The sequence below is a fragment of the Phaethon lepturus genome, unplaced genomic scaffold, assembly GCF_000687285.1.
Source record: "Phaethon lepturus isolate BGI_N335 unplaced genomic scaffold, ASM68728v1 scaffold55819, whole genome shotgun sequence".
Taxonomy (NCBI): domain Eukaryota; kingdom Metazoa; phylum Chordata; class Aves; order Phaethontiformes; family Phaethontidae; genus Phaethon; species Phaethon lepturus.
This window is the reverse complement of record NW_010565243.1, coordinates 1-11,023: the sequence shown is the minus strand read 5'-3', so window position 1 is coordinate 11,023 and position 11,023 is coordinate 1. Positions and strand designations below refer to the sequence as shown.

Here is an 11,023-nt window from a genome sequence, read left to right as displayed (position 1 = left end):
AGCCACCCAGCCAGTTCTTTACTCAGCAAAGGGTACACCTGTTTAAGCCACGAGCCACCAGTTTCTCCAGGAGAATGCTGTGGGAGACGCTGTCAAAGGCTTTACTAAAGTCCAGGCAGACAACATCCACATCCTTTCCCTCATCCACTAGGCGGGTCAGCCAGTCATAGGAGGAGATCAGGTTGGTCAAGCAGGACCTGCCTTTCATGAACCCATGTTGTCTGGGCCTGATCCCTTGGTTGTCCTGCACATGCCCTGTGAGCACCCTCAAGATGAACCACTCCATAATCTTCCCCTGTACCGAGATCAAATATGTCAGGAAACAGCTTAAAATGGATAAGTCCTTCAGTTTATTGGCTCCAATAAAGGCAGACTCACTGAAACTTCATAGCAGAGCTACCAAAAGGTAGATCAACTACTCCAAAGTTTAAAATACACTGTGCTTGCAAGAACTGGAAGCCAATTTCTCCCTAGATCTGTTTCAGAATGGGGATTTTGGTTTTAGTTTCAGTATGTCTAAAAGATCTCTATATAAAGATTTGGAAGGTTTCTTAATCACCTCAAGTCTGGTGGTCTCGAAAGCATCCCACGCTTCCAAGCTTCACCCAGTAACCCAAACCAATCAATGTTATAATAAAAGCCAGTGCCACCATCTGAATAAGCGTGCAATTGAGGTGCCCTCTTCACCCTTGTACAACAGTAACATCTTGCAGAACTCAAGTATGAAAGGCTAATCTGGTCTGCTAGGTCCACTACGAAGATTATTATGTAATCTTTGAGCTCATGTGGAGTGGAGTAGACTCTTCTACTTCATTATAAGATAACTGGAACAATCGAGTTGTCCTAGAATGAAGTGTATTTTTTTCTAACGACAAATTCAAATCAACATGGACAAAGTAAAAAGATGCTTTAAAGGAATCAATTTCTAGGAATTGCATCCTAGAGATTTATACTCACGTTTGCTTTTGATTTCCCAGCTGATTCCAAACTTCAACCACAAAACCATCAAAATTTTCATTCTGTCAAGGGAATCGACAATATACAGTTAATCTCCATGCTTATTCATTATGCTTGTATCAGAGGTGATAATTCAGTATCAAAGCACACAATTTCTGTAGTTTTTCTTGTACTATTACAGATTGAACATGCTTTGTTTTCTTATACCAGCTTTGTCTTTAATGCAGCATTTCATGAAGCAGCACACTTTATTTAACAAACATGCAAAAGTTGAAAATCATAAGATCATAAAATAGTTTGGGTTGGAAGGGACCTTTGAAGGTCATCTAGTCCAACCTCCCTGCAATGAGCAGGGACATCTTCAACTAGATCAGGTTGCCCAGAGCTCCGTCCAAGCTGACCTTGAATGTTGCCAGGGATGGGGCATCTAGCACCTCTCTGGGCAACCTCTTCCAGTGTTTCATCACCCTCACTGTGAAAAATTTCTTCCTTATATCTAGTCTAAAATCTCTATTAGTTATCCATGACTTCTACTCTTACAGGATAAACCTGTATTGGACTGGGAAAATTCAGCCACTAATGAAAGACAGTTGTTAAGCAAATAATTTGACACTCAGTTACATGTATATTGGGAAAAAGCTCACGAGCTCTTGAGTCTAAAGATGTAAATGCTAATTTGGCATAGGCATGATTCCAAACATCTCCCACAATTAATCCCACTAATGGTAATTTATGTTTAGTGTGATCAAGGATAGTGTTGTACTTGAATACCCTTTCCTTAAGAAGCTAACTGTTACTGAGGACCTAAAACTGATGTATCAGTTTAAGCAACTATTCAGTTTACCTCCACATCCATCTTCCTCTAGAGGACATTAAGATTTCTTGACATCGTGTAGCAAGTGAGAAAACTTATTCTGATGGTAATTAAGCAGGCTGTCATGCATCAACCACTGAAGCTGAATGTCTTTTGGGTGCAACTTGTCTAGTCCTACACATACATAGCTCTAAAGACATCAGCTAAGGGGCTGCCCAGAAAACCTTAGCAAACAGTAACCATTCCTTAAAGGAAATCCTCTTCTCACCCCAGCCTCTTAACATTTTAAGGAAACTGTTTTATCAGACCTTGGTATTATTCTTGGTATTAAAGTGGCTCATTAGCTCTAGCACACCCAGCCTGAATGTACTCCTGTAACACAGAAAACAGTACTCATTACACCCATGACCCTTTTTCTGCCTATCAAAAAACACCACTAATGAGATTAGCCCCTGCTTAATAGATTTATTTTTTTAATAAATATTTAAAAGAAAGCAGTCTGCTCACTAGGCAACCTCCATGAAGCTTATCAGGCATCCGCCTCAGTAAGGTTCAGCCCGTCAGCTGTTTGGAACAGGTTTTATCAATCACAATTTATAGCAGGCAAAAGTCACCAGTGCAGTTGCCAATAATAACGAGGTTATGTCGATCAGACTTACGTAGTCTCACTTCAGACTTGTAATTAACGACACTTAAGTATTGCTGTACTTCGTATTTACAGGAACTGGATATGTACTAGGACACACTACTAAGAATCCTGCCTCCTTATTGTTTTGAGCAGAATTTTATTTTGTAAAATACAGAACTACTGGAAATGAGAAAACACCCATTACAAACAGAATCAAGTATCACTTCACACTATTTTATAAGCATTAGCAAATAGCCTTTTTACCTTGGCTAGCAGAACGATATTCTTGGAAAGCTCCTCTATCTCATCCTCACTGCCAAAAACACTCTCGAAGTCCTGGTAAGTCCAGCCATCAAACAAAATTCGAGGCACTATCAAGCAAAGTCGTCAATCAGTAGTGAAAATTAAGAATTTGTTATCTACACTGGAATATTTCTGCAGAGACAGAATACAGCAGATACAAGCAGAGATGCCACTAAACAACATATTACATGCCTAAGATCATCGCTCTTTTACTCTGACCAACTTTGGCAGCCCAGATGAATTGACATTGTAGAATATTCTTCATTTTATGTTTAGTTAAAAGGTCAGAACTGATGCAAGTTTTAAGAAAAAGATACCTTCACTTGATTGTACTATCACTTAGAGCCCCAAGTAGAGTCTTAAAAGAACACCAACATGAAACAGCAATCTTTCTGTAAGTTATGCATTTCTTCTACCACAAGAACAAGATGGAAAAGTTCACCTCCAACTCTAATTTAGTCTTTCGTATACAGCTCTATATTACTTCACTCTTCTACTCATCTCAAGATCCTCTGACAAATTTTTATTTTGGAAAACATGGGCACTTAAGCTCACGTAATTTCTCTTTCTAGCAACACAAAACACTAAAAACATAGTCAAACAAGAGTCAGGAAAACTGCTGTTCAAACAGTAAACAATCATGCACACTGGAAAAGCTAACAACTCACACAGAGCTATGTCTAAGCCCTTTCTAACTACCAAGGATGTAAAAGAGTATTTTAGAGGAGTCTAGAGAGATTTCAAAGGCTTTATCATCTGGCAGATGAAGTAATTTAAAGTATCTGACTGAGCATTCAATTTTTCTCATGCATTTCAGGTTTCTTACTCCCTTCTGAATCAAGAAAGGGTTCACAGTTCCACAGAATTCTTGCTATAGACAAATGTAAGAAGTCCAGCACAGTATTATTTCTATAGCAGTGTTTGTCATTCTCCCTGAAGACACACACTGTGGCACATCCCTTGAGTTCCCAGCTTCAAGGAGAGAGAGACAAAGGAGAACTTTTCTACTATCATGCAGGAAAGTCTGACTCAGATTTGGATTCTTTTTTTCTTTTTAACTAGGCAGAACCCCTAAGTCACAAGTCTGAAGACTGCTCACCCAGGTAAGCACGTAGTATTATATACAAAGCACCCCTTCAGAGAGGGCCCTGTGACCCAGGGTTTATCCAGAGATGAGAAGTTAAGGCAAAACATTAGGGCACCAACAGGATCAACACTTCAGTTACTTAACTATCTATAGTTAACTTTTTATTTTTCTTCTCAGACTTCTTCCTTCATACAACTATGCTAAGGTAACCTCCCTTTCTCCCATACATATCTGGAACCAAGCCTTCTTTTGCTGTGCTAGCAGTTAAAGATGATAAAAACCAAACAAACATAAAACAGAAGCTCACCTATTTTGATGTTTTTGGAGGTTTTTCTGACATCTTTCATCCAACCTGTCAAACAGTATCAAGTAAGAGTACAACTGTTAAAATATAAATGATGTTGACAATGACAACACATTTTCAAGCATTCTTCAACTAATGTATCATAGTTTCATTATATCTATCTTCCTGCTGCAGACTACTAGTTCATAACCAACACAGACAAAACATCCTCTAATGCACAGATTTTGAAGCTATTCACCTCCACCACAGCATAACTAGCATTTACGACAATCTTACAAGAGTCCCTACCCAACCCCTCCCTGCTGCTTACAGTTCTTTGTGTCTCATCATGGAAACTATCTTACTGCCTACTCAGAACAACACTTCTGTAGTCACCAAGCATCACCTGGAAGTGATGTTATGTTGGTTTTTTTGTGGGTTTTTTTTTGTTTGTTTTGTGGTTTGTTTTTTTTTAAGATGGTGTTTTCAAATGTCCCATCCACTCCTCTTGGCAGTCATTGCACTAGAATGAATTTGTTAGTAGGCATCAACATGGTAAGAATTATAGCTGTTTCAAATGAGATTCCACATTCAATAAAGTTCAAAACCATAAACTACTTAGTTATTATTTAAGAACATACTAGCTTAAATCTGAACTTGCTGCCAGCTTCTTGACAGTGGAGGAAAAAATTCTCTTCAGATTAAATTTATCTTCCATTCCCAAACCAAATTCACCCAAAGATTTTTTCAAAGGGGGGGAAAAAACAAACACAACAGGTAAATAACTGCACAGTGCAAACACCAAAGACTGTTTCTGCCTGCACAGATTCTTTGTCCCTTCCTTTTCTTTAAGAGAGGCTTTGTAGACAGCCTGGTGGAAAAGCCAGTCTTTCTGCTTATTCTTTGGACAGATAAACTATGTACACACACAGAAGGCCGTGGGGACAGAAAGAAGTTCACTCTGAAGAAAACTCCCCAAAAAATGGAACTGATGAAAGTACTTCACCATGAGGCAGAACCAGAAAAACCCACATGTATATACTGCCAAAGCTACCTAGTCTGCAACAAGACCAGTAATCTTACTTGCAATGCATATTCAAAGAAAAAGAAAGAAACACCTTTATCAGCATCATGGAGCCCAGTGAATTGGAACCTTTCCTTCCCTCTTCTTTTCACTTGTAACCAGACTGGTGAGATTAGTGTAAATTTGTTTCCAAATATTTTAGCAATATCATAGCCATGGCTGTTCCACTTCCAAAACAAAGGAGGAAAAAAAAAAAAATGAGAGGCTCAACAGCAAGATATACAGTTCACTTTACTTTTGACCAATACAAATTAACACAAATGTCATCATTTGCTAGATCCCCATTTGTTAGCCTGAGGAAACCTTCTGGGACATTGTTTTTATTTAAATAAGAAAGTACTCTGGAAACTCTGATAGCTACATGAAAGGCAATCTTCAAATGGTGCAAATTCACCTGAACTACAGGAATTTGCCTGTAGATTCCAACACAGTTTTGAATTTACACACTCTGCATTTATGTTCAAGAGAACTTGAGAAAGGTGAATATTTATAGGGCACCTATTTCTCTTTTGAGCAGTGTAAGAATGAAACAACTGAAAAGCATCCTCTAAACAGAAGGAAGAAATTATTATTATTCAAGAAAGGATGCTTTCAATAGTAGTAAGGCTGGAGAGCAAAAGAGATCAGTTTGACGGCAGCATAAAATTCTTAATGTTTATTTAGAAGGTCCAAGTTGGTAGCTGCATGGTGTGAGGACACTGTATGAACAGACCTCCTGTTCTGACTTTGCTGCAACTTGACGTGTCATCAAGGACAAGAGAATACTATCATCTCTGTTTTACCAGTAAGAAGGAAAACAATTAAGACCTAGACATCCTCCAAGACATGGATGAGAGAACAAGGGTTTGAGACCACCTGAATCCCAAGCCAGCTCTCAAATAATCCCCCGGCTATTCGACTGTATTTGACCAGAAGTTCCAATTATTATAAAAATGCTTTTAAAGCAGGGATGCGAGATTGCAGATTAGCACAGTCTGCTGCATTAATTCAAAGCACCAACTTTATTCATTTTATTGACTTACAGGAGTAATATATCCCAGAACATCTCCTGAGAAATGTCTTTCCTTCATCTTCTTGGAGCAATAACTTCTGTGTTCCAGTATAATATCCTTTGCCTTTGTATCCACAACTACCAGCCCCCGGTCCTGCACATTTTTATCAGAATGCAGCATCTGGGGAGGAGAAGACAGTTTTTAGAACCAGCTGTATGAAGCAGCTACTTTCAACAGCAACAGACTTCAAAAAGAAAAGGAAAAAAAAAAAAAACACCACACACATCATTAAACTCTGATCATTCCTTTTAAATGATGCAGAGCAGTTTAAGACTGAAAGACGGAAGTGCTCAGAAATTATTTGTCGTCATCATCAGTAAACTTACTTTGTTTGCAAGGCAAAAAGCATATAAACAAAAAGAAAATAAAGAAGTGATAGGAGTAAGGAACATCATTCACTACAGCTGATGAGGCTCTGCCCTCTAGTCAATGCTTTCTGGCATGTTATCCCCAAAATGATAAAAAGTGGTTAGGAGTTCTTAACCAAGAATTTGAAGATGACTTTTAAACTGAATAGATTTTAGACTGAGTACACTGCATTGTGGTTACTCAAGGCCACAGTTCTGAACACCTTTCTTTAAGGAAGATCTGCTTCAACTAGAACAGCACAAATAGTTTTAGCAGACAGAAATAGAGTGAGAAGGCCTAATAAAGTGTGCACAGTGAGTACGCAGAAACCATCTGTCGATTAGGCCTAAGAACTTATCCTTTTAGGGATAAGGCCTGTCTTAACACTTTGTATTATCCTCACTAACTACAGACTACATTTTCTTCCTGGTAAATGATGAGCAAGCAATACAAACAATGAGAGATGTATCTGCATAATGAAGGATTAACTATACTTACAATTTAGGGGAAAGGATTTTCAGCATGTCTACTTTTTTACTTAACGTGCTTCGCAAAACTTAAGTACATATACTTGGCATACACACTGGTATATACTTCCTCTCTATATACATCCTTTCTCTCGCACTGCTTTGCCTTCTTGCAGTTTTGAAAGAACACATGCAGGATATGCTCAGCAAGTTAAGAGAGACTTCAGCATGTTGGTTCCACTTGCTCAGATGGCTACAGGATTCTGAATCACTTCTGCCTGCAAAGGAACTGCTGGTTCGAAGGCTCTTCAACCTCTTCTGTCAGGATACAGCCTTCCCATTGGCAAGGCTAACACCTTCCTCTCCACCAGATCTAGTGGTCCTGGCCCAAACTACTGCTCCCTGCCCCTCTTTCCAAAGGGATGGAAGTACATATCCTTTACCTATGCATGAGGGGACAAAAACTTCCTGCTTCTGCAGCTTGCATGGGGGATAAAGCTCCAGAAGTCTACATCATATTGGTTCAAGGAATGAACTGTTTGTGACACTCATAAAAGCTGAAGGAAAGGACAGTTTCAGGTAGTCTTATTTGTGAGCATAAGCTTCAGCAGAAATGTGTAGTTGCTTTTAACACTGTTTTGACAGAATGAGAATCCCTTTACCAAAGTTTAATCAGTTCACAGCATGTGTTAGATAAGATGAGCGTTTCAGCTATTTCTCTTACCTTTTCTTCAAGTTTTTTTGTAGCACCTTTCTTTGCATCTGTTTTTGACAGGGTACCTTCAGCTAGCCACCAAATCATGGTAAAAGACAGTGAAGTACAGAGAAGTCTTATGGTGTTTTTCCCCATGTCAAATTTCTCCTGCCCTGAAAATATAAGGGTTCAAATCTCTGTGAACAGGCGAATATAACAATTTTGTTTTCTTCTCTAAGAAAAGTTAAGCAATTGTCTTACCTTCTGCCCTCTAGAATCAGACTTATTACGTCAGTACCGTTTTAAGAGTGCTTTTGCTCTAGCAGCAAAATAGCAGAGTATTTTAAGAGATTCCTAGGCTCGAACATCTTTTTTTGTTCCCTGTTTCAGTAGGTGTATCACAGAGAAAGTGAGTTGGACACTTGCAGCTTCCCTTCTAAAGAGTTTACAGCTGAAACTAAGATAAATGTCTGCTGCCCAGAACAATTACAGTACCACCTTACCTTTTCTATAGCAAATAGGAGATACCATTTGTTTCTGCTCCTGCCTAACCCAGTCAGCAAGTCACAAATTAATTAAGAGACAGAAAGGATTATAGCTATATGCTTACAGCTATGTGCCTTTACTCTAACAGGTGAGAACACTGCTTTCAATTCCTTGTCAAGTCAGTGATACACACAGAATTGAAAAAAAAAAAATAGAGGTCCTTTTGGTCTAGAAGAATGACCTTGACAGTTTGTCCCAGCTCCAGATAAAATAATTGAGAATTAATAGAGAACAGTTCTGTTCAGTGCTATTTATCTATCACACCTTAGTTCTGTCAGAGGAAAGACTTTACAAAAAAAAAATTTCAAATACAGCCAGAGCTTGTTTTTCAACCTCTCCCCATTAATGAGTCAACACTGGTTTTCCAGCCTCGTTCCCAGAAGTGGATAAGAAGAAAACAGAGAAAAAATATTTAGCATTAGGGCAACCAGGGCAAAAGGAGATAGAGTACTGGAATGAAGAAAAGCAACCTGTTAGAATTCTGGAAGTCCTAAGCATCAAACCAGGACTAGCTTTCATCTGTAGTAAACTAGTAGCTCTGAATATGTATCAGGCTGCTTATCATAATTATGAGATCCTAATGGAGAAGAAAAAAAGGTTACCTTTCCCATAATTTTCTGAAGTTTCGTCAAACTTAAAAAATTCTCATTTCTTGTATTATTTTGAAGAATTAACATTTCTACCACTCACTTTAAAGACTTATAAGATCATTTGTTAAAGTCATATTTACAAGCCTTGTTGTTCTGCTGGCACTGGTAACAAGTGCTGCTCAAAGTTTGAGTATTTTGTTTCTGTACAACATATCGGGACAGGGATCCCTCAACAGCAGACTGAGCACTCTAAAGGAGTACTGTGGCAGTAACATGATAGCAGAAGGAACCTTAAAGGTTAAATGGAAGTGCACTCAATGAAACAGCTGCTATTTGAGACCAACAGTGGTAATGCAGAGATGAGATCAACAATTCAATAAACTTAAGTATATTTGGATGTGGTTGGTTTAGCAGTGAGGTTTTAAAAAGCAGAGATATTTATTGCAGGAGTTAGGGATTCTGAGGAAAAAACAAAGGAGTGAGTAGGGAACAAAGCAGAAGGATGATGGCAGCAGAAGCTTGAAAAAAACAATGCCACTCGCACCAAAGAACATAGAGCATCAAAAACCTCATGTACAAAATGATTTGAGGGCTTCAGTAAAGTCTTATAAAGACTGCAAAATAAAAGCAGAAAGCCTTCTAATACTTCTTGGATCTAGAGGGCAGGGTAAAAGCTAAATTGCTATACCATTTGAAATTCACTATTATTAATACTTAAGGTGCTACGCTGCTGCTTTGACTTCAAGGTCACTGGTAACCCCCTTGTTTTCCACATCCTAAAAAATTATACAAAGCAGATTGCTGTTGATAGCATCTACTCTGTTCTATTTAACTTGGCAGGATCTATAAATTACTGCAGGGAGGAACAACTGAGAGCCTGAATAGTCAATACAAGTCTTAACTATTTGGACAGGATCAATTCTTCCAGAAGCTGGTACACATTGATTTCGAGGTGTTTGATTTCACTTGCAGAAACAATTAGCAACAGCATCCACTTCCCTGAGGAGAAGTTAACATTTAACAGCTGAAGAACAGAAGTTAAAAAAAAAAAAATCACTGAACTCTAATTATACATCAAAATGTGCTCATTTTCTTGACATGATCATATCCATCTGCCAATTATTAAGTCAACATCCACTCCTAAATCTATAGGAAGCACTGAGCCTGTGGCAAAATGGTTTCTGCCAGTGACAGCTCAATATCGACTCTTAGTTGGAACCTTAGTTTAATAACTTGCTCTTTAACAACATCGGTTTAGTGAAAATTAAGTAGACGCATCACTCTACTACATGAAGATGAATTAGTCAAACTTAAAATGCTCTTTATGGAAACTTTATGAACACGAATTTTGCAAGCTTTACAAAACTACATCCCCATCAAGTTTTTCTTCTGCAAACCTTCCTTCATAATTTTTTAATTCTCCTCAACCTAACTAAACTGAGTAGAACTGTATGAGCTTGGCACTCTTGTTTATTTCCTGTGTCACTGCAGAAGGCAAGCAAAATTGAAGATTAACTCTGCTTGTGTCTTTGTTCAACTGATACTATGGACAACTTAAGGTTTAACACCTTTTGACAAACTGATCTGAAGCCCAGCTTTCTCTCTATGCCAGATCACAAATGCTGTTTAACCAGTCTCCACATGAGGTAACATACTTTTAGTCAGCTGTTTTAAATGCATCTTTATTTTTAAAAGGGAGAAAAGCCGCCATATATTTAGGTTGTCCAAAAGAAGCAACCAAAGAAACTAAATAATCTTGGAGGCTGGCAGAGTTAACGCTTACACTTTATTTCTAATGAAGAAACCAGATTCTTAAACTACTGCTGCAGGAGTCGTCTACATCACTTAGTAAAAGCAGCCCAGCACGCATACTATTCAGGTGTTCTTAAACTAAATCAGCAAAAGCTAGATTCAAGAGCGAAAATAAAGCCGTTTCTAACCTGTGTAAACATTACTCCCTCTCCTCTTGTAAAATGCTCTACTTTGATAGTAAGAATTGCCTCCCATGCTCGCCTGACTCGACATACCAAAGCTTTCCACGCAGCCCTCAGAGACAGCCAGCAGGCTCCCTCAGAGCAAGACCCCATCGCGGCCTACCCCTGAGCTCATACCCCGTGGGGCCACCCAGGCCACCCTCAAATGGCGTGTCACCACCCACCCCCCCGGCTGC

The 11,023-nt window shown here is 38.7% G+C and overlaps 1 protein-coding gene across 1 annotated transcript; it reads right to left on the bottom strand.

Annotated features, from left to right (window-relative positions):
* Positions 1 to 953: 953 nt before the first annotated feature.
* On the bottom strand, positions 954 to 7,915 carry CHID1 (chitinase domain containing 1). The gene is made up of 6 exons (XM_010295098.1): positions 7,748 to 7,915; positions 6,179 to 6,328; positions 5,191 to 5,323; positions 4,097 to 4,141; positions 2,664 to 2,770; positions 954 to 1,019 (listed from the first exon to the last, which is right to left on the bottom strand). Exons 1-6 carry the CDS (start codon positions 7,871 to 7,873, stop codon positions 954 to 956), a joined length of 627 nt encoding a protein of 208 aa, XP_010293400.1. The 5' UTR covers positions 7,874 to 7,915.
* Between the last annotated feature and the right edge of the window lie 3,108 nt (positions 7,916 to 11,023).

What these genes read in the sequence shown, in the direction of transcription:
- CHID1 (XM_010295098.1), bottom strand. Translation starts at nt 7,873, where the DNA reads ATGGGGAAAAACACCATAAGACTTCTCTGTACTTCACTGTCTTTTACC. An exon ending in CTCCAAAAACATCAAAATAG is followed by an intron (nt 2,771 to 4,096) that starts GTGAGCTTCTGT and finishes TTTGCTTGATAG; the next exon opens with TGCCTCGAATTTTGTTTGAT. An exon ending in ATATCGTTCTGCTAGCCAAG is followed by an intron (nt 1,020 to 2,663) that starts GTAAAAAGGCTA and finishes TTCCCTTGACAG; the next exon opens with AATGAAAATTTTGATGGTTT.